This window comes from Oncorhynchus nerka, linkage group LG1, assembly GCF_034236695.1.
Source record: "Oncorhynchus nerka isolate Pitt River linkage group LG1, Oner_Uvic_2.0, whole genome shotgun sequence".
NCBI classification, from domain to species: domain Eukaryota; kingdom Metazoa; phylum Chordata; class Actinopteri; order Salmoniformes; family Salmonidae; genus Oncorhynchus; species Oncorhynchus nerka.
The window spans coordinates 40,013,991-40,037,954 of NC_088396.1; the positions used below are offsets into that span (position 1 = coordinate 40,013,991).

Sequence of the window (23,964 nt, forward strand, 5' to 3'; positions counted from 1 at the left end):
GTAAATAGATATTTGAAAAATAGATTTTTAAAATATATTTTCCTTCTTTATTATTTCCCCCTAACCTTACCACTCCTCCCCTAATTGTAGTAAACTTAATGGACAATAATACTTAGGCTATTTGTTTGTTTTTAGTCCCAGCCTTCAGCTACCCTCAACCCCTCACATCTATCTTTTACAGATTGTAAATTAAAGGTAAACATTTTTGCTAAGAGTATTATTATAGTATTGATCGATTGACTTTTCAAATCCCCCAGCAGTGCTATTTGCAGAGTTAGCCCATAGTAAATGTTTCACTGACCTTACTGGAAGTCCCTGTAGCCTCTATTTTAACAGTCCTCTCTGTAAGTCCCTGTTCGTCCGGCAGAGAGAATAAACTAACAAGCTAACCTACTTTTCCCCCCACAACTGAAACCTGGACTGAGGTTGGGCCCCGACTGCTCTGGGAGAATGTCTTCACATTGGAGTGTGCTGGCTTGCTGGATGGATGGATGTGTGTGTGTCTGTAAACGCTGGCGGGGGATTGGAGGAGATTTATGACCTCACTTCAGGCTGAAATAACAGCCCATCCAGTCCCATAGACATGTTCCATATCCCAGTATTAGTCCCCCCTTCCCTCTATACTTGGTGTCTTCCAAAACTATGCAGTTAGCAGCAAGAAAATAGTATGCATTTTCCAATTCATGTGAACCATCAAGCTCTCTGAAAACGGAACAAATATTTCCATGTGTTTATTGACATTAATTTGGGTTATTTCTTCTATGAGTCTTATTTGCAGGTCATTTGAACAATATTCTGAATTTATGCAACTAATACATCATGTCACATTCTGACCTTAGTTCCTTTGTTTTGTCTTTGTTTTAGTATGGTCAGGGCGTGAGTTGGGGTGGGCAGTCTAGGTTTGTTTTTCTATGTTGGTTTTTGTGGTCGGCCTAGTATGGTTCTCAATCAGAGGCAGGTGTCGTTAGTTGGTAGCCTTTTTCCACCTGGGTTTCGTAGGTGTTTATTTTCTGTTCAGTGTTTTGTTGCACCTTACAGAACTGTTGTTTGTTTTTTTTTTCAGTGTTCAGTTGTTTTATTAAAATAATGGACACTTACCACGCTGCGCATTGGTCCTCTCTTTCTCCAGACGACAACCGTTACACATAACTGGTTTAGCTGAGGAGAGAAGCACATGGTGAGGGACGTCATGGTCGACAGCAGAGTGCTGGGAACCCAGGCAGGTGTTTATTTTACGCCTGCTACATTTGGAAGGTGTTTATTTTTCGCCTGCTACGTTAGGTTAGGAAGGTGTTTCTTTTATGCCAGCTACGTTAGGGAGGTGTTTCTTTTACGCCTGCTAGGTTAGCTATGTTGGGGAGGTGTAGATGAGCTACGTTGGGGAGGTGTAGATGAGCTACGTTGGGGAGGTGTAAATGACAGAATCAGAGACCAGACCTCTTTTCATCTGTTTCTATATGATCAGAGGACCATACATGAGGATGATGGATTTCTGCTTATTGGTTAAGAGGGAGAACAGATGTTTGAACACACGCACACATAGACACAGCTGCCCTGTCACCTGAGGTTCAGAGCCACACACAGACACAGCTGCCTGGCACCTGAGGTTCAGAGCCACACACAGACACAGCTGCCTGGCACCTGAGGTTCAGAGCCACACACAGACACAGCTGCCTGTCACCTGAGATTCAGAGCCACACACAGACACAGCAGCCCTGGTTCAGAGCCACACACAGACACAGCTGCCCTGTCACCTGAGGTTCAGAGCCACACACAGACACAGTTGCCCTGTCACCTGAGGTTCAGAGCCACACAGACACAGCTGCCCTGGTTCAGAGCCACACACAGACACAGCTGCCCTGTCACCTGAGGTTCAGAGCCACACACACACAGTTGCCCTGTCACCTGAGGTTCAGAGCCACACACAGACACAGCTGCCCTGGTTCAGAGCCACACACAGACACAGCTGCCCTGGTTCAGAGCCACACACAGACACAGAAGCCCTGGTTCAGAGCCACACCCCCAATTCATTCATGCCTTTCTTAGTTAATATTCGGTGTCACCCTCTACCACTTAGTTAATTTCCTTCAAAAACAACAAATTAACAGCCGGTCTGTAGTTATTTCAAAATGTATAATTTCACGATTGCTGCACAGGTGAAACTGCACAGGTAAAAAATTGCAAGAGGGTCACCACAGGGAGTAAACATCAAATAAGTGGGCTATACGTTTGCTTTTATGTCATCCATTTATTGCGGTTTTCTGTATTCCTGCTCTGGGTGCAGAATGAAGTGTGCATGTAGTAGTGTTGTAAATCTACTGGTCTCTATTGGTGAATTATCAATGCTGTACAGGAAGGATGCTGGAGAATGTACATTTTACTGTTGAACTCACAAAGGTCTGGGCTAATGCATTTCCCCACAGGGTGCCAAGACACAAGTAAGCACAACGCAACTGTGAGTTATTATGGGACTCTTATTACATTTGGCGCATCCACACGCTCTCTCTCCCTTTGTCTCAAACACACACACACTCTCTCCCTTTGTCTCAAACACACACACACCCTCTCCCTTTGTCTCAAACACACCCTCTCTCCCTTTGTCTCAAACACACACACTCTCTCTCCTTTTGTCTCAAACACACACACACCCTCTCCCTTTGTCTCAAACACACCCTCTCTCCCTTTGTCTCAAACACACACACTCTCTCCCTTTGTCTCAAACACACCCTCTCTCTCCGTCTCTCTCCGTCTCAAACCCTCTCTCTCCGTCTCAAACCCACTCTCTCCGTCTCAAACCCACTCTCCGTCTCAAACACTCTGTCTCAAACACTCTGTCTCAAACACTCTCTCTGTCTCAAACACTCTCTCTGTCTCAAACACTCTCTCTGTCTCAAACACTCTCGCTCTCGCTTTGTCTCAAAACACACACACACACACGCACACACTCACTCCCCTGGTCTCAAACACAAACACACTCTCTCCCCCTGTCTCAAACACTCGGTCCCTCTCTAAAACACACACTCTCTCTCTCTCCCTCTCTTTATCTCGCTCTCCCCGTCTCAAACGCTCTCTCTCTCTGTCTCAAACACCCTTTCTCCCCCCCTTGTCTCAAACACTCTCACGCTGGCACGCACACACTCCTTCTCTCCGCCCTTTGTCTGTCTGTCTGTCTGTCTGTCTGTCTGTCTCACACACACACACCATCACAAAAAAGGTCACAGAACACATTTGACGAGGAGTTATCCCTCCCAACTCATACTGAAGCACTTTCATTACTCCAGTGCCATATTATAGTCCTGCCTCTTCCTGTGGGAATGGGTGAGGGAGAGTTATGTCCCATGTCAACACAGCTTAGAGCCCTTCCCAGCCTCTCCACCCACCCACCCACCCTCACAGCATGACAGCAGGGGTTATTGCAGCCATACTTAATAGTAGCCTGGGGCCAGATCTCTTAGTGATGTATCCAAATGTATCTATTTGTTTGGCAATGACAATGACCATAGGGGTTGGATACAGCACAAACAGTGCAAATGGCGTGTAACAACAACACAACGAGAATAGAGAGATTCTTAGTCACTTTGAGACTCTCCTAATAACATCCTCATCTGTCGTGTAAAACAAGGGTAAGAAAACTAGTGCTCTTTTAATGTTTAGTACCATGATGTCATCGTCACCCAAAAAGATGTGCTCTTTTTATGTCATGAACCTGAACGACTCCTGCTGATGTAACGTTACATTATTGAATATTTCCACTTGTTATGAAGGATGCATAGTTGACTGTCAGGAAAGGCATTTTTCAGAGTAAAAAAAACTAAAATATAACTTGCCTTGTCTGTCTGTACAATATATATATATATTGCTGCTTATGTGAAGGAGGAGTTAGGAGTTAAAAAGTTGGTAAATTCACTCAAATTGTCAGTGAAAGACATGGTTTCATTGTTCTGTCTACGAAGTCCATTTTGTTTATATAACATCTGCTTGTTAGTTGGAGAAAAGACTCGGAGGAGCACATATTATCTCTGTCCTCTTTAAACAAGTTCCAGACCAAGAGTCCATGAATGTTGCTGCTCGTCCTCTGGGCTGTATTCTACTGACATCAGTAAATCACACAGATCAGACAAGAGCTCAGTAAAGCACACAGGGCAGATCAGAGCTCAGTAAAGCACACAGGGCAGACCAGAGCTCATTAAAGCACACAGGGCCGACCAGAGCTTTCAGTCACATCTCATCACGTCATGGCAGTGGGTAATTTCCCTTCTCAGTCAGGGAGAGAAAAAAGGCCACAGGTTCCCCAGAAACAATCCAGACTACTATTTTCACTTCTGTTTCAGTTCGTCATAAGTCTTCGGCAGATCAGATAGATGGTTGAGTTCATTTTTTCATTTCCCAGCCCTCTTGGTTCTCTACTTGGACCGGTCCTGCCGTGCCCCCCGCCACAACAACACCCCGTGTGGAGGAGGTCAGTGGGCTGCTCCATTGTAAGACTTGCTGAAATCGGTTTCTACATAGTCGTTGGAGATGGGCTGCTTGTACAGGGGGTTGGAGGCCTGGGGGGGAGAGAAAAATTGGTCAGTCAGTTGATTAAAATGCACATGTCGAGGCAGGGTGGACATTTGAGGTGAAGCCTCTGAACTTTGGAACAGTCAGTTTTCCAAACAGCTCTGTTGTCCAAGAAGACATCTGATGGTTTCAATCAACATATGTTTTTTCTCATGCGGATGCTTCAACTTAGGCTGTTCACATTGATCACACCGATCGTATCATACACAACTATGTTCCCATCCCAGATCCTACATATGTCTTCAGTTAGCTGGAGTGTTATGATATTTGGAAACTGTTCCAAAGGTACACCACAATAAGATTCAATGACCTTGAAATTCCACAACTGCTAGACGTCTACATTACATCTCAACATTTAAAATGGAATGTGCATATATCCTATCCTTCTCAGACATGCATTACTTCTATAGATCTACTCTGGCCCAAAACAGTCAGTAACAGTAATTCACAGCCTTTCATTTGATAGATACTATAGATATATAGTCATCCTTCTCAATGATTCCCATAACTTACAGTATTTGGCAGAAAATTGTCAGTCTCATAAATTCAACCTTTCATATGTAAATCACTGAAGTAGGCAGGTTACTCCCCTTCCTCACCATCTCATATCGTGCGCGGGAGCGTGCGCTTTGGAAGCGGGCGAACTCTCTGCGGTCATGCACGGTGATGACCAGCTTCCAGATGGCTAGCAGCACGATGCCCACCAGTAGGATACTGCCCACCACCGCCAGGAGGACCGTCATGGCGTCCGGCGCTGCGCCACACTCTGGAGACGGGAGAGGAGGCAAACAAACAAACATAAAACAAAGGTTATAAAAAATCAGATATACACAGGAACAAAGAAAATACTCAAAGATTAAGACAAATATACAACGAGAGATAGACAGGAACATTTAAATAGACAGGATGAATAAAGAGATATCAAATTCAATTTTATTTGTCACATGCGCCGAATACAACAGGTGTAGACTTTACAGTGAAATGCTTAATTACAAGCCCTTAACCAACAATGCAGTATTAAGAAAAATAAGTGTTAAGTAAAAATAGATATGTAAAAAATGAAAGTAACAAATAATTAAAGAGCAGCAGTAAAATAACAGTAGCGAGGCTATATATAAAGGGTACCGGTACAGAGTCGATGTGCAGGGGCACTGGTTAGTCGAGGTAATATGTACATGAAGGTAGAGCTATTAAAGTGACTATGCATAGATAATAAACAGAGAGGCAGCAGCGTAAAAGTGGGGGGGATATGCAAATAGTCTGGGTAGCCATTTGATTAGCTGTTCATGAGTCTAATGGCTTGGGGGGTAGAAGCTGCTAAAAAGCATTTTGGACCTAGACTTGGTGCTCCGGTACTGCTTGCCGTGCGGTAGCAGAGAGAACAGTCTATGACTAGGGTGGCTGGAGTCTTTGACAATTTTTAGGGCCTTCCTCTGACACCGCCTGGTATAGAGGTCCTGGATGGCAGGAAGCTTGGCACCCGTGATGTACTGGGCCGTACGCACTACCCTTGCAGTTGGAGGCCGAGCAGTTTCCATACCAGGCAGTGATGCAACCACGCTCTCGATGGTGCAGCTGTAGAATTTTTTGAGGATCTGAGGACCCATGCCAAATATTTTCAGTCTCCTGAGGGGGAATACGACTTCACGACTGTCTTGGTGTGTTTGGACCATGATAGTTTGTTGGTGATGTGGACACCATGGAGCTCTCAACCTGCTCCACTACAGCCCAGTCGATGACAATGGTGGCATGCTCGGTCCTCCTTTTCCTGTAGTCCACAATCATATACAGGGGAGAACAAGTATTTGATACAGTGCCAATTTAGCAGATTGTCCTACTTACAAAGCATGCAGAGGTCTGTAATTTGTATCATAGGTACACTTCAACTGTGAGAGACGGAATCTAAAACAAAAATCCAGGAAATCACATTGTATGATTTTGAAGTAATTAATTTGCATTTTATTACATGACATAAGTATTTGATACATCAGAAAAGCAGAACTTAATATTTGATACAGAAACCGTTGTTTGCAATTACAGAGATCATACGTTTCCTGTAGTTCTTGACCAGGTTTGCACACACTGCAGCAGGGATTTTGGCCCACTCCTCCATACAGACCTTCTCCAGATCCTTCAGGTTTCGGAGGCTGTCGCTGGGCAATTCGGACTTTCACCTCCCTCCAAAGATGTTCTATTGGGTTCAGGTCTGGAGACTGGCTAGGCCACTCCAGGACCTTGAGATGCTTCTTACAGAGCCACTCCTTAGTTGCCCTGGCTGTGTGTTTTGGGTCGTTGTCATGCTGGAAGACCCAGCCATGACCCATCTTCAATGCTCTTACTGAGGGAAGGAGGTTGTTGGCCAAGATCTCGTGATACATGGCCCCATCCATCCTCCCCTCAATACGGTCAGTCGTCCTGTCCCCTTTGCAGAAAAGCATCCCCAAAGAATGATGTTTCCACCTCCATGCTTCACGGTTAGGATGGTGTTCTTGGGGTTGTACTCATCCTTCTTCCTCCAAACACAACGAGTGGAGTTCAGACCAAAAAGCTCAGACCACATGACCTTCTCCCATTCCTCCTCTAGATCATCCAGATGGTCATTGGCAAACTTCAGATGGGCCTGGACATGCGCCAACAGTTGTTGCCTTCTCAACAAGCTGCTTGCCTATTGTCCTGTAGGCCATCCCAGCCTTGTGTTGGTCTACAATTTTAACCCTGATGTCCTTACACAGCTCTCTGGTCTTGGCCATTGTGGAGAGGTTGGAGTCTGTTTGATTGAGTGTGTGGACAGGTGTCTTTTATACAGGTAACGAGTTCAAACAGGTGCAATTAATACAGGTAATGAGTGGAGAAGAGGGCTTCTTAAAGAAAAACTAACAGGTCTGTGAGAGCCGGAATTCTTACTTGTTGGTAGGTGATCAAATACTTATGTCATGCAATAAAATGCAAATTAATTACTTTAAAAAATCATACAATGTGATTTTCTGGATTTCTGTTTCAGATTCCGTCTCTCACAGTTGAAGTGTACCTATGATAAAAATTACAGACCTCTGCATGCTTTGTAAGTAGGAAAACCTGCAAAATCGGCAGCGTATCAAATACTTGTTCTCCCCACTGTAGATAGGAACATAGAAATAGACAGACAGGACAAATATAGAAAGAGATATATATAGACAGGAACATATAAATAGACCGATACAGGCAAGAGACAGACCAGAAACATAGAAAAAGGCATGGATAGGATACAAAGACAGGAAGGGATATATACACAGGAAAGTCACAAACAAACTAATATAAACAATGGCTCTTAAAAAACAGGCCTTTGTTTACACAATGACATATAAATCTAATATCATCCCCACACTGTCCAATAGAATGCATGTGCACAAGAGGCCCAGCACAGACTCATAATAATAAACAGATAGGGTCTATTTTCGTACATCAGCAACACATGGCCTTCTGTGTTTGTGTTTTCTTCCTCCATTTCTGTGAAAATGAATGTATGAGGAGAAGCAGTTGGCTGATGGGTTATGTCCATGTTTTGTAAAGCAGAGGATAGTCTTTGACCAGTACTGACCTGGCTCTTTGAGAGCTGTGAGGACTGACATGCCGTTTGCGTGTTCAGAGTACGTGAACTTCATCACACATTCGTTCTCCGTCTTGTACAGGCAGAGGACAGCGTTGGGGTCGTCTGTTTCTGTGAGAGGGGAGAAAAGAGAGAGAGGGAGGCACTGGTGAGACACAAGCAATAAAACAGCTGGCTAAACGTACAGCTTCAGGGAGAGAGGGAGGAGAAAACAAGAGAATGGGGAGAGATCCAACAGCACAACACTGTGCAAAAACAGATCAACATGTACTATTTTATTGGAAAAGCATTCTTGTATAGTGAATGATTGCACTCCACGGTAAGGACAGAAATTTGCTTTGCTTTCTTGTCCTTGTTTTTGCGAACTCTTTATTATTGAAATATTCTAACTGCCTTGAGGAGCCAGACTACCTCCAGCCTTTACCCCTTGCTTTTTCCCCATCGCCACCTCCAGCCCTTCCTTCTCCCCTTCGCTTTTGGCGAAAGATAAGTTCCCGGAATGTACATGAGGAGTCCATTAGGGGAAGTCAGATGGTTGGAATAGCAGAGAGAGAATGCAGTAAAACAGAGCAGTCCTGGAACAGGGAGGGCAGAGCTGGGCGACACAGAGGGAAGGGCCTTAAAGCAGTTTAATAACAAGCCCTTCAAACCTCCGCCAGGCATGTCATCATGATAATTCCCAGACAACTTACATTAACTTATTAATACATTCCTAGGCACAAGTTAAATATATCCCGCAATGCTGAGGTGGAGTGAAAAGCTTTTTTTTAACGGTCAAAAGCCCTGGGACTCTGTTCCACTTACGGGCCATGCTTTTAAAAGACATCACGCGATGACAGTTTAGCTTTATGGTTGCAGGTAGAGTTACATGTTTGTTTTGAGGGCGCGGTAGGGAGGAGGTAGGCAGGGGTGCTTCTAAACCTGTGGCATGCTTCCCAGTCTAAACAGTTTGCGCATACAGTGCATTCAGGAAGTATTCAGACCCCTTGATTTTTCCACATTTTGTTATGTTACAGCTTTATTCTAAAATGTATTCAATTGTTTTTCCCCCCTCATCAATCTACACACAATACCCCATAATGACATCACAATACCCCATCATGACAAAGCAAAAACAGGTGGAGAAATACATGCAAGTAAAAAAACTTATATCACATTTACACAAGTATTCACAAGTATTCACAATAGCCCATAATGACATCACAATAACCCAAAATGACAAAGCAAAAACAGGTGGAGAAATACATGCAAGTAAAAAAAACATATCACATTTACACAAGTATTCAGACCTTTTACTCAGTACTTTGTTACAGCCCCTTTGGCAGCAATTACAGCCTCAAGTCTTCTTGGGTATGACGCGACAAGCTTGGCACACCTGTATTTGGGGAGTTTCTCCCATTCTTCTCTGCAGATCCTCTCAAGCTCTGTCAGGTTGGATGGGGAGCTGCACAGCTATCTTCAGGTCTTTCCAGAAATGTTCAATCGGGTTCAAGTACGGGCTCTGATTGGGCCACTCAAGGACATTGAGACTTGTCCTGAAGCCACTCCTGTGTTGTCTTGGCTGTGTGCTTAGGGTCGTAGTCCTGTTGGAAGGTGAACCTTGGCCCCAGTCTGAGGTCCTGAGAGGTTTTCTTTAAGGATCTCTCTGTACTTCGCTCCATTCCTGACTAGTATCCCAGTCCCAGTCCCTGAAAAACGTTCACACAGCATGATGCTGCCACCACCATGCTTCGCTGTAGAGATGGTGCGGGTTTCCTCCAGACATGATGCTGCCACCACCATGCTTCGCTGTATAGAGATGGTGCCGGGTTTCCTCCAGACATGATGCTGCCACCACCATGCTTCGCTGTAGAGATGGTGCCGGGTTTCCTCCAGACATGTCGTTTGGCATTCAGGCCAGAGAGTTCAATCTTTCATCAGTCCAGAGAATTTATTTTAATTTTAATTTTACTAGGCAAGTCAGTTAAGAACAAATTCTTATTTTCAATGACGGCCTAGGAACAGTGGGTTAACTGCCTGTTCAGGGGCAGAACGACAGATTTGTACCTTGTCAGCTCGGGGATTTGAACTTGCAACCTTCCGGTTACTAGTCCAACGCTCTAACCACTAGGCTACCCTGCCGCCCCAAGATTCAAGAATCTTGTTTCTCATGGTCAGAGAGTCCTTTAGGTGCTTTTTGGGAAACTCCAAGATGGCTGTCATGTGCCTTTACTGAGGAGCGGCTTCAGTCTGGCCACTCTACCATAAAGGCCTGATTGGTAGAGTGCTGCAGAGATGGTTGTCCTTCTGCAAGTTTCTCCCATCTCCACAGAGGAACTTTGGAGCTCTGTCAGAGTGACCATCATGTTCTTGGTCACCTCCCTGACCAAGGCCCTTCTCCCCAGTTTGGCCAGGCGGCTGACTCTAGGAAGACTGTTGGTGGTTCCAAACTTCTTCCATTTAAGAAAGATGGAAGCCACCCTACATTTTTTCTCTGGAGAAGTAGTGCACCAAACATCTTAGATAGATGTAAAATTGCTCGATTAAGACCCCTGCAAAAAGGTCAAAATGATTTACAGATTTCTTGATTTATCTTAGATGAATTCTGACTATTATGAAGAAGTGTTTACTGGGCACACGTTGTTGCTACGGTGGCTCAAAAGGGACAAACAGTCATATTTTGCCACTTTTTTCTAGTTTTTCAAGCAAAGACCTATAGGGAATATGCAAGCACAGACGTTTGCGTCGCCTAGCCGAGTTCTGCTAGTAGCAAACCAAACCTATGTATTCAGACGCCTTTAGGGAGTCATATTTTAAATGGGACTGCGTGTCTTTGGACAAAATGAAGGCTTCGGCTGCATGGCGCAGCCCGGCTGTTATTATAAGCTGCTATCAGGAGGACAGAACAGAAGATATCTGTCTGCTCTGCCTCTACAGACCCAGACTGACATTCGCCAGATAATAACATAAACAGACGCCCACTCGACTGGAGAGGGTATATTTATTTTCAGAATTAAACACATACATGTGACGTGGGGGCTGTATTAGCACAGAGATGGCCAGACACTGTGTGTGTTCATGAGTGTGCTTTACTTTGGTCTGAAGCTACCCTGTCAGAGCAGCTGGGTCATGTCACATTATCTAAAACAGCTGTAACAGTTGTATGTATGGCATGTTTTGGCGAGGCTGTGCCCAGTAAGAGTAGGGGACAGCTAATAAACAAGGACAAGGGAAGAAGTACAGTATGTATTGCATCGACACAACTGAAAGTGTTGCAGACACTAACCACAGACGTTGATACTCCTCTCTATGTGTGTCTGCAGGCCAGCTGATGTTAAAGAAAGGAACCACAGTCAGTGTGTTGTTTACTCACTAAGCGTTTCCACAGTGATGATCTCATCCTTGCATAGCCGCTGGCAGGTCTGGTTGTCGGACAGTCTTCCAGAGCTGAAAAGCCGGCATTCGATGCATTCCCTGGAGCGGAGAGAGGGAGGGATGGATAGAGAGAGACCGAGAGAGAGACTGTAAGCGTGCCATAATGACATACATCATACACGTGTCGTGTTCATAGGAGCACAGAGGTGAACAGACTGTGTGTGAACAGGACTTGAGGTTAAGGTCAGGTTAGAGTCAATGGTCACACACTAAAAGGTCACCTTTTACCTCTCTCAAATAAGATCCATGTGTGACGATAGGAGCATGTTGTGAGGGTAACACAGTCCTGACTCCTGACTGATAGCAACAAATTCAAATCAAAGTTTATTGGTTGCGTACACAGGTGCAGCGAAATGCTTGTGCTCCAACAGTGCAGTAATACCTAGCAACATAATACTAAACAATACACACATAACACCCCCCCCCCAAAAAAAAAAATAGAAATATCATAATGAGAAATGTCAGAAACTGGTATATAAATATACACCGTGGCCAATTTATTAGGTACACTTCTACAGACTAAGTCACGTTGCCGTGGCTTGCTATATAAAGCAGGCAGACAGGCATCCAGTTACTGTTTGATTGAACGTAAGAATGGGCAACATAAGTGACCTAAGTGACTTCGAGCGTGGTATGATAGTTGGTGCCAGACGCGTCGGTTCCAGTATCTCAGAAACTGCCGGCCTCCTGGGCTTTTCACACATGACAGTGTCTACGGTTAACCCAGAATGGTGCGACAAACAAAACAATATTCAGTCAGCGGCAGTCCTGTGGGTGAAAACAGGCAAGGATGGCAAGGATAGTGCAAGCTACCAGGCGGGCCACAAACAGGTAAATAACGACGCAGTACAACAGTGGTGTGCAGAAAGGCATCTTGGAACGCACAACTCGTTGGTCCTTGTCACGGATGGGCGATTGCCGAATCCTGGTTCCTGTTGCGTCATACTGAAGGCAGAGTCAGGATTTTGCGTAAGCAGTACGAGTTAAGGGCTTGTAAGTAAGCATTTCACTGTAAGGTTATCACCCGTTGTATTTGGAACACGGACAAATACATTTTGATTTGAATCCATGGCCACATTCTGACTGGTGTCAACGGTACAGGCAGGTCGCGGGAATGATTTCCTGGCACACATTAGCTCTCTTGATACCAATTGAGCAACGTATCCTAACTGACCAGGGCATTTTTACTAGGAGTAAATGTCAGGAATTGTGAAAAACTGAGTTTAAATGTATTTTGCTAAGGTGTATGTAAACTTCCGACTTCAACTGTATATATATATATTATACACACACACACACACACAGACACACACACACAAATATATAAAATGGTGTGCAAAGACAGCATGGACAGTATATAGAAAAAATAGAAAAGATGTGTAGAACACAGCAGTTATATAGGTAGAGCCATGACTAGAATACTGTATATACATATACAGTGGGAAAAACAGTATGTAAACATTTTATTTTTTTATTTTATTCGATCTTGCAACCTTTTGGTTACTAGTCCAACTCTCTACCACTAGGCTACCCGCCACCCCAGTGTTCAATGACGCTGTACATAGGGCAGCAGTCTCTAAGGTGCTGGGTAGAGTACCGGGTGGTAGCCGGCTAGAACAGTGACTAAGGTTCAGGGCAGGGTACTGGGTGGAGGCTGGCTAGTGGTGACTGTTTAACAGTCTGATGGCCTGGAGATAGAAGTTTTTTCTCAGTCTCTCGGTCCAAGCTTTGAAGAACCTGTACGCCTTCTAGATGGTAGCGTGCCCCTGGTGATGCATTGGGCTAACCGCACCACCCTTTGGAGAACCCTGAGGTTGCTGGCGGTGCAGTTGCCGTACCAAGCAGTGCTACAGCCTGACAAGATGCTCTCCATGGTGCATCTGTAGACATTTGTGAGGGTCTTAAGGGCCAAGCAGTACTTCTTCAGTCTCCTGAGGTTGAAGAGGCGCTGTTGAGCCTTCTTCACCACACTGTCTGTGTAAAGGGACCATTTCAGGTTGTCAATGATGTATACGCAGAGGAACTTGAAGCTTTAACCCCTTCCACTGCGGATCCTTCGATGTGGATGGAGGTGTGCACTCTCTGCTGTCTCCTGTAGTCCACCAGTTTTTCTGACATTGACGGATTATTTTCCTGGCACCACTCTGCCAGGGCTCTCACCTCCTCCCTGTAAGCCGTCTCATCGTTGTTGGTAATCAAGCCTACCACTGTTGTGACATCTGCAAACTTGATAATTGAGTTGTAGACGTGTTTGGCCAAGCAGTTATGGGTGAACAGGGAGTACAGGAGGGGACTGAGCACGCACCCTTGTGGGGCCCCGTGTTGAGTACCTTCACCACTTGGGTTCTGCTTGTCAGGAAGTCCAGTACCCAGTTGCACAGGGAGGGGTTCAGAGCCAGGGCCCTGAGCATAGTAATGAGTTTGGAGGGCACATGGTGTTGAAGGCTGAGCTGTTGTCAATGAACAACATTCTGGGGGTGAGCAGTGAAATACACCTGCTGAAGCCCGTGCTACGGGTGGGTGCTGCTATGGTGACCAGTGAGCTGAGATAAGACGGGGCTTTACATATCAAAGACTTATAGATGACCTGGAGCCAGTGGGTTTGGCGACGAATATGAAGCGAGGGCCAGCTAACGAGAGCATACAGGTCGTAGTGGTGGGTAGTATATGGGGCTTTGGTGACAAAACAGATGGCACTGTGATAGACTACACAGAGTGTAGATAGCCTCCTACTCAGTCTATTTTGTAAATGACATCGCCAAAGTCAAGGATCGGCAGAATAGTCAGTTTTATGAGGGTGTGTTTGACAGCATGAGTGAAGGATGCTTTGTTGCAAAATAGGAAGCCGATGCTAGATTTAATATTGGATTAGAGATGCTTAATGTGAGTCTGGAATGAGAGTTTACAGTCTAACCAGACACCTAGGTATTTGTAGTTGTCCACATGTTCAGAACCATGATGCTGGACGGGCGGGCAGGTGCAGCGATTGGTTGAAGAGCATACATTTAGTTTTACTTGCATTTAAGAGCAGTTGGAGGCCATTGAAGAAGAGTTGTATGGCATTAAAGCTTGTCTGGAGGTTAGTTAACACAGTGTCAAAAGAAGGGGGGGTATACAGAATGGTGCCATCTGCGTAGAGGTGGATCAGAGAATCACCAGCAGCAAGAGCAACATCATTGATGTATAGAGAGAAAAGAGTCGGCCCGAGAATTGAACCCTGTGGCACCCCCATAGAGACTGCCAGAGGTCCGGACAACAGGTCCTCCAATTTCACACACTGACCTCTGTCTGATAAGTAGTTGGTGAACCAGGCGAGGCAGTCATTTGAGAAACCAAGGCTGTTGAGTCTGCCGATAAGAATGTTGTGATTGACAGAGTCGAAAGCCTTGGCCATGTCGATGAATACAGCTGCACAGTATGGTTTCTTATCGATGGCAGTTATGATATCGTTTAGGACCTTGAGCGTGGCTGAGGTGCACCAATGATCAGCTCAGAAACCAGAGTGCATAGCAGAGAAGGTACGGTGGGATTCGAAATGGTCGGTGATCTGTTTGTTAACTTGGCTTTCGAAGAGGGGGATGACCGCGGCAGCTTTGCAATCTTTGGGGATCTCAGACGATACGAAAGAGAGGTTGAACAGGCTAATAATAGGGGCTGCAACAATTTGGCGGCTAATTTTAGAAAGAGGATCCAGATTGTCTAATCCGGCTAATTTGTAGGGGTCCAGATTTTGCAGCTCTTTCCTAACATCAGCTATCTGGATTTGGGTGAAGGAGAAACGGAGGCTTGGGCAAGTTGCTGTGGGAGGTGAAGGGCTGTTGACCGGGGTAGGGGTAGCTAGGTGGAAAGCATGGCCAGCCGTATAATAATGCTTATTGAAATTCTCAATTATCATGGATTTATCGGTGGTGACAGTGTTTCCTAGCCTCAATGCAGTGGGCAGCTGGGAGGAGGTGCTCTTATTCTCCCTGGACTTTCCAGTGTCACATAAATAGTAGCACAAACTCGAAAAAGTTAAGTCCCCAGCTTCAATAAATGCGGCCTCAGGATATGTGGTTTCCAGTTTGCACATAGTCCAGTTTAGTTCCTTGAGAGCCGTAGCTGTGTCTGCTTTGGGGGGAATATACGCACGGCGGTGACGATGACTGAAGTGAAGAAAATGATCTCGGGTGGTAATGTGGTCTGCTTTTGATGGTGAGATATTCCAGATCGGAAGAACAAATGGACTTGAGTTCCTGTACATTACCACAATCACACCACGAGTTGTTAATCATGATACAAACCCTCCGCTTTATTTTTCCCAGAGAGTTTTTTCTTCCTGTCCGCGCAATGGGCGGAGTAATCCGGTGACTGAATTGATGGGGGCAATGTATCCAGAGAAAGCCATGATTCCGTAAAACAGTGTTTATTACAGTCCCTGATGTCTCTCTGGAAGGAGATCCTTGCCCTGAGCTTGTCTACTTTATTGTCCAAGGACTGAATGTTAGCAAGTAATATACTCTGAAGCGGTGGATGGTATGCACTCCTTCGGAGTCTGACTAGGGCCTCACTCCTACCTCTTCTTCGGCATGGTGCCACACCCGGGATGAACAGTTGCCTCTGGATGTTCAAATAAAGGATCCAGGTCAGGGAAGTCGAATTTCTGGTGAGTGACTGCCGATCTAATATCCAAAAGTTATTTCTGGCAGTAGATAATACAAGAAACGTTCTGAGCAAAAAATGTAAGAAATAACACTTGTAGCAGGCTCAAGTGTGTGGGGTTTCTACGTCGCCAAGTACAATAACAAACATGCACCAGTAGCACAACTAGAATGCAAATGAGAGTTTATTAGGGATTTTCGTATACTGGGGAAGAAGGGGGAATTCACCAATTACCTCACAGTCCACAAGCCGTTCCCGTTGTCCGTTCCATTCTCCAGGGGTAATCCTAAAACTCGGGTGCTCAGCCAATCCGGTACACAAGGTGGGTAATCAGACAGTCCAGGTCACAACGGGTAATCACACAGATATTGTTCCCTCTTCTCCCACTCTTCATAATGCACGTTTTTCTCTCCATTCTCTGCCTCTTTGTGCAGGCCGCTTCCTCTTTTATCCCCAAGCACTCCCTGGCTTAATGGTCCAGAGCCTCGCCTCGTTGGGGCAGGAAGTCCATATAAGGATTGGGGTTGAGCCAGCGGGTTGCAAGATATCTCCTCAATAACCACTCCCCTTACCTCTCCCTGCCATCTGCCACACACCCCCCGCCTTCAGCTCTGACTGGGAGGGAGGGGCAGTCCAGCTCCCTAGAGCATCCCTCCTGGAGAGAGCATCGACATTTCCATGGGCTGCACCTGATCTGTGGACAACAGAGAAAGCAAAGAGCTGTAAGGATAGGAACCAGCGGGTGACCCGGGCGTTACTGTCCTTATTCCGTGACATCCAAACCAGTGGTTTCAGCGTTTCCAGCGCCCCCTTTATTGCTAGACATTCTTTCTCCACAGTGGAATATCTTCGTTCTCGTGGCAACAGCTTCCGGCTAATGTACATGACTGGGTGTTCCTCACCTTCTTGTAGCGGTGATAGGACGGCATCCACCCTGGTTTCGAACGTGGTACACACCAGTGGTTTGGAGATGTCCGGGGTCAGCAGCACAGGTCCAGAACACAGTGCTCCCTTTAGGTCCTGGAAGGCTTTCTCTGTCTCCTTGGTCCATGTCACCTGGGCGGGCAAATGGCTCCTGGTCAGATCTGTCAGGTGGCTGGCTAGGTAGGCAAAGTGGGGACTAAATCTCCGGTAGTAACTAGTCAACCCCCCAAATGTGCGTACCTGCTTCTTGGTGAGGGGGCGGTGCCAGTCCCAAATTGACTCCACTTTCTTCACCTGGGGTTTGACACATCCCCTCCCGATCATGTACCACAGGTACTCAGCCTCCCGCAGGCCGAGCCAACATTTCTTTGGATTCGCTGTTAGCCCCGCCTCCCGTAAGGCCTGCAGTACTGCGCTCACCTGGTTTAGATGCCTCCCACTCGCCCCCATGGACCACAATGTCGTCGATGTATGCCGCCAAGCCAAGACGGTTTTTGTTCTTCGTGTTATCCACGTTTCTTTATCCACGTCCAGATGTCCTCGGGGTCATCTCCCGTACAGGAGTTCGAAGGGAGAGAATCCTGTTGAAGTTTGGGGCACTTCTCGGATCAAGAACATCAGGTAGGGTAGCAGCTGGTCCCAATTAATTCCATCAGCCTCCATCACCTTCTTTATTTTCATTAGCTTGCATAGATCGTTCATGATTCGCGACATGAACGGGGTGCCCTGGTCGGTCAATATCTTGTCGGGGATGCCTACTCGGGAGAACAGGATGACCAACTCACGTGCGATTCCCTTGGTGGCCATGGTGCACAGGGGAATGGCTTCTGGGTACCTGGTGACATAATCCAGAATGTATAGGTGCCCTCGGTTGCTCTTTGGTATAGGTTCCACCAGGTCCATCGCAATCCTGCTGAATGGGTCTGAAATAATGGGTAGGGGAATTAAGGGACTGTGAGAATGGGAGTTTTGGCGCCACCTGCTGGAACTCTGGGCAACTGCGGCAGTATTCTTCCACTGCTCTCTTCACCCCCGGTCAGTAAAACCGTGCCTTGATCCTGTCTAAGGTCTTATTCACCCCTAGGTGAGCCCCAAGAAGGTGGGAGTGCGCCAAATGCAGGACAGATGGTACAAAGGGACGGGGCACCAACAACAACTCCATACATTTGTCATTCTTCTTCATGACCTGATATAGGAACTTCTTCTTTATAGAAAAATTGGGGTAGGTGATTTGACTTACCCCTCCACGGGCTTTCCATCAACCATGGTCACCTGCTGGAGAGCGCTGGCCAAGAAAGGATCTTCCAGTTGGGTCGTGCCAAACCGACCCGCTAGAGAGGCGGGCTCTGGCGCCACCTCATGGTCAATCGGGAACATGTCTTCCGACTCACCACCTCTCCCTCCAGTCTGGCTTCAACAGAGTCCCCCTCTGAGAGGGGGTCAGTTGACACCTGGGGGTCCACTTCCTGGAATTCACACATCCGGGCATTCCTCCTCCTGGCGTCTCTCCCACCTCTCCACCTTCCTCCTCCCTTCTGGTTCCCTCTGTTCCCCACGTTTCCGGACATCCTGGTCCACAATTGGAGGAACTTCGGGAAATCCCTCTGGATAAGGACGACTTTGGTTTGGGACGACTCCCACTGGTCCCATGTGCTGTCCCTTTGTGGTCTGTAGGTGGAAGAGTGTAGTAGGGTAGTCCTTGGTCTCATTGTGTATGCACGTAATGGCCACGGTCTCCGCCAGGTTCGAGGACTGGGCAACATCAGGTCGGACCAGGGTCACCATACTCCCGGAGTCCACAAGTGTCGTGGTGTTCTTTCCGTTGGCTCTTACTGGGGTGACAGGGGAAGGACCACTCTCCCTAGGCCAGCATGCCATCAGCAAGCCGCAGGGCACTGGCTGAAGCCAAAGGCATCGGACATCGTGGTTTGAACAGTTCCAGGCGATGTGTCCCGGCTCTCCACACACATTTCCTGCTGTCCAGGTTCAGGAAGGGGAGCTGACTGTGAGTGTCCTCCTATCCTTGGCCGGGGTCCCGGCATGGTCCTCCTCCCCTTTTCGCTCCTTTGGGCGAGTGGAGGATTCGCCTTCCATGGTTGTCCTCTGCGCAGGACCTCAAAAGCCACATGTTGTCCTTACACCAGTTCCACCAGCTGATCTGCGCCCTGCAGGTTAGCTTGGTTGGTTAACTTTTTAGCTTCGAATGGAAGAGAGTGTATAAATTGATCTATGCCCACTTTCTCAATGGGCGTGAGCGTCAGGAGTTCAGTAGTTAGCCAGCTCTTGGCCAGCCTAATTAGATCATGCATTTGCGATCGGGGAGGACACTGTAGGATCATGCGCCCAATCATGGAATCTTTGTGACCTGCTAATCAGGGTGTAACCATACCGGTGCAGGATTTCCTTTTTCAGCACCTCGTAATGTGTCACCTGGTCAACCAACAGATCCCCATATCTCCCTCTCCTTCCCTCGCTCTCTCTCCCTCTCTCTTTGCCCCGTATCTCTCCCTCCTCCGCTCTCTTCTTTCCCCATATCTCTCTCCCTCCCTCTCTCTCTTTCCCCATATCTCTCTCCCTCCCTCTCTCTCTCTCTCTCTCTCTCTCTTCTTTCCCCATATCTCTCTCCCTCCCTCTCTCTCTCTTCTTTCCCCATCTCTCTCCTCCCTCTCTCTCTCTCCTTCCCTCGCTCTCTCTTCTTGCCCCATATCTATCTCCCTCTCTCTTCTTCCCTCTCTTTTTGCCCCATATCCCCCCTCTCTCCTTCTCTCTCTTCTTGCCCCATATCGATCCCTCCCCTCTCTTTCCTTCCTTCTCTTTTTGCCCCGTATCTCTCCCTCCCTCTCTCTCTCTCTCCTTCCCTCTTCTTGCCTCGTATCTCTCCCTCCCTCTCTCTCTCTCTCCTTCCCTCTTCTTGCCTCGTATCTCTCCCTCCATCTCTCTGCCCCTCCCCTTCTCTCCCTTCCCTCTCTCCCCCGCCTCTCTCCCTTCCCTCTCTCCTCCCTGTTCCATACCTCTTGGTGCCACAGGCATCAGGGCAGGTGGGGCATTTTTCGCAGGTGTCCCCAAAGGCCCCTGGTTCAGTGCACTGGCAGCGCCCACAGGCACAGCTGCCCCGCCCGCTGCAGATCTGCCCGTCATCAGACACACAGGATGAGGTGTCAGTGGAACAGTTACAGTTGTCCCCGATATAGCCCGCATGGCACTTACACTCTCCACAGTGGCACTCTCCGTGACCTGAGGAAGAGAGGATAGATGAGGGAGCTTGTGAGGACAGTTCTTCAAACAGAGTTTCAAATGGTATAAAAACAAGTCAATATGTTAGCACCAATTAGCTTTACACAAGAAAACTAAAAACACAGATAAAACAATTTCTGAGACAAAGTGATATGAAAAAAAATACACATCCACATTCAAATTCCCACAACAGGCCATTATCTAGCAAGGAATGATTTCCAAACATTAACAAAGCATTTATAGACAATACAGCCAATCACACACACGTCATCATCTGTTATTGATCACAAAATCTGTGAAAAGCTGTTTACTGGCCAGAAATGTTTCTGCAGTGATGAACAACTAGACTAGATCACAGTTATTTCAGTTAGGGGAAAGCTTGGGCATCTAATGCCGGCAACAAGCCATGAAACACTAACAGTCTTTAAAAGGCCCGGTGGAGTCCAAATGTATTTCCCCCTTTTTAAATCATATTGTACAACAGCTGATGAAACTAACACTGTAAAAGTGTGAAAACATTTGATCAGTGCTATTTCCTGACATTGTAGTTGCTGGTTGAAAATACAATCTACATAGGACCTTCTAATCAGCAGGTTTGCATGAACGGGAGTTTCGGCTTTCCATGGTGACAAATTGGTTAAAAGACCAATAAAAAGAGAGTTTCAAACCTCTCTGCCAATAACAGCTAGTTTTCAGTTTTCCCCTCCACACCCAGACAGTCCTAGCAAAATTCTTTGAGAAAGTTTTTTGCTATAAAGCTATTTTTTTGCCAATTTGAATGGAACTCTATCACAGTAAGGTACTTAATTGTTACCCAGAAATGATTTGATATTGATTTAAAAATGGCTGCATTGGGACTTTAATGGAACAAACCTTATCGACATCGGAAGCTATGGACCAGAGGTCAACCCAGAGGCAGCCCAAGGGTGTGATGTCACAGTGGAAATAATCCCTGTTCAAACACTGACTTGTTTTAGTAGCGGGCCCTGTGTCAGTGTGTGTGAGATGGGAAGGCTGGGTTCTTCAGACAAGAACAGCTGTAATTAAGTCTTAACTGCTGTGCTTCCACGCTGACTTTAAGCCAGTTGTTCCCACAAGGCCCCACAACGAGAGCATTCATATTAGGCAGTTGAAAAAAGCAAAAGACGACCAGCACAGAAGCAAAGAGATGGCAAGCCTCAATGTTACACAATTAGTCTACATCTGATGACCAAAGGCCTTGCAATTTAAAAAAAAAAACGATCAACTTGGCAAATCTGAAATAAAGCAACTTTAAAAAAAAAAGGCCCTGTTTGGTACAGAGGCATTAGCCAGGGGGGTTAGTCTGACCTGGAAGTGTAACAGCACTGCTGTTTAACTGAGCCCAACCACACCACAGCTGGTAGCTGGAGGTTACTGTCTGAGGTGGGAGTCTACTGCTGTAGGAGAGTACATGAGGTTGAACTGACCTGCTCCAGGATCTGTTCCTACAGGCTTCAACCCTGTTCAACCCTGTGAGCTCTAGTAAAAAGCAGGATGTCTTCTGTATGGAACAGAGTGACCTCTAAGGTTCTTTAGAATCTCCACCTGCAATACTCATCTATTTAGACCTGGGAAGTAAGGGGACACTTGGACTTAGGCCTCAATTGCGTGAGACAGAGCTTTCTCAGGCCCTTTCTAACATCGAAAAGCCAAGTCTGGTCTGATCTTCCAAGAAAGCTCTCCTAATGCAATCCATGTGTTGTTGCCTACTCCTCCCTCTCCTCTAATAGCAGGATTATTCCACTGAAATTAGGTATTAGAAGAGCCTTACTTCATTTGACTTATAATAAACTTCACAGACAGGACAACAGGGGGGCAAACTAACCAGTCTGAACATTACAGCACATCAACAGTGCTGCACTGCTAGCACACAGGGTGCTGCCTCATCTATAGAACACCTATTAGGGTTATTTTGTTAAAGTTGTTCTAGAATCTATAGAAGGATTCCATTCTGTTGTGGGTTGGTAGAGATGTATGCAGACTGACAGACAGGGCCCAGAGAATGTAGGTCACCTAACTAATTTAATTTGTGCTGTCTATTGGAGTAGGATACTTTGTTTTAAGGACATCCATCTCAATCATGGGTAATGAGTTCCAGCTTGAAGTGCCCCTCGGAAAGATGGTGCCTAAAAGCAATAAAAAGACAAAGCCTAAAATACGCATTTCAAAAAGCCCGTTCAATTTGATCATAAACATGTATGGTGTGTTCAGAAAGTATTCATACCCCTTGACTTATTCCATATTTTGCTGTGTTACAGCCTGAATTCAAAATGGATTAAATCGATTTTTTTCTTACCCATCTCCACACAATACCCCATAATGACAAAGTGAAAACATGTTTTTAGAAATTGTAGCAAATGTATTGAAAATTAAACACACCTTTGGCAGCGATTACAGCTGTGAGTCTTTCTGGGTAAGTCTTCAAGAGATTTCCACAATTGCATTGTGCAAAATTTGCCCATTATTCTTCTCAAATTTCTTCAAGCTCTGTCAAATTGGTTGTTGATCATTGTTAGACAACCATATTCAGGTCTTGCCACAGATTTTCAAGTAGATTTAAGTCAAAACTGTAACTCAGCCACTCGGGAACATTCACTGACTTCTTGGTAAGCAACTCCAGTGTAGATGTGGCCTTTTGTTTTAGGTTATTGTCCTGCTGAAAGGTGAATTCCTCTCCCAGTATCTGGTGGACAGCAGACAACCGGGCTTTCCTCTAGGATTTTACCTGTGCTTAGCTCCATTTTGTTTTTTGTTTTTTTTATCCTGAAAAACTCCCCAGTTTTTAATGATTACAAGCAATAACTATGCTTCAAAATGACTCAATAAGATGTTGTATTGGATTTGCCCCAAACATAACACTTTGTATTCAGGACAAAAAGTGAATTGCTTTGCAACATTTTTTTTACAGTATTACCTTAGTGCCTTGTTGCAAACAGGCCGAATGTTTTGAAATATTTTTATTCTGTACAGGCTTCCTTATTTTCACTCTGTCAATTAGGTTAGTATTGCGGAGTAACTGCAATGTTGTTGATCCATCCGCAGTTTTCTCCTATCTCAGCCATTAAACTCTATAACTGTTTTAAAAAGTCACCATTGGCTTCATGGTGAAATCCCTGATTGGTTTAATTCCTCTCCGGCAACTGAGTTAGAAAGGACGCCTGTATCTTTGTAGTGACTGGGTGTATTGATACACCATCAAATGTGTAATTAATAACTTCACCATGCTCAAAGGGATATTCAATGTCTGCATAGTTGATTGTTTACCCATTTACCAATAGGTACCCTTCTTTGCGAGGCATTGGAAAACCTCCCTGGCCTTTGTGGTTGAATATGTGTTTGAAAATCACTACTCAACTGTGGGACTTTACAGATAATTGTGTGGGCTGCAGAGATAAGGAGATAAGGTAGTAATTTAAAAATCATGTTAAACACCATCATTGCACACAGAGCGAATGCAACTTAAGTGACTTGTTAAGCACATGTTAACTCCTGAACGTATTTAGGCCATAACAAGAGTTTAATACTTATTGACTCAAGACTTTTCAGCTTTACATTTTTAATGAATTTGTAATATAAAAAAACAA

At 45.8% G+C, this 23,964-nt stretch overlaps 1 protein-coding gene across 3 annotated transcripts in view; it reads right to left on the minus strand.

The window, feature by feature from the left end:
* Nucleotides 1-3,624: 3,624 nt before the first annotated feature.
* Nucleotides 3,625-23,964, minus strand: part of LOC115130172 (integrin beta-5-like) — a 96,881-nt gene continuing 76,541 nt past the window's right edge. For 2 of the 3 annotated variants that reach the window (XM_029661034.2, XM_029661024.2), the window contains exons 11-15: nucleotides 20,137-20,359; nucleotides 11,499-11,599; nucleotides 8,138-8,257; nucleotides 5,160-5,326; nucleotides 3,625-4,547 (exon numbers count right to left, since the gene is read on the minus strand). In XM_029661034.2, coding sequence (XP_029516894.2) covers nucleotides 4,461-4,547; nucleotides 5,160-5,326; nucleotides 8,138-8,257; nucleotides 11,499-11,599; nucleotides 20,137-20,359 — 698 coding nt within the window. In that variant the 3' untranslated portion in view covers nucleotides 3,625-4,460. Of the gene's footprint in view, nucleotides 4,548-5,159; nucleotides 5,327-5,471; nucleotides 6,329-8,137; nucleotides 8,258-11,498; nucleotides 11,600-20,136; nucleotides 20,360-23,964 lie in introns of those variants that run through there. The other variant, XM_065018701.1, reaches the window with a different exon arrangement.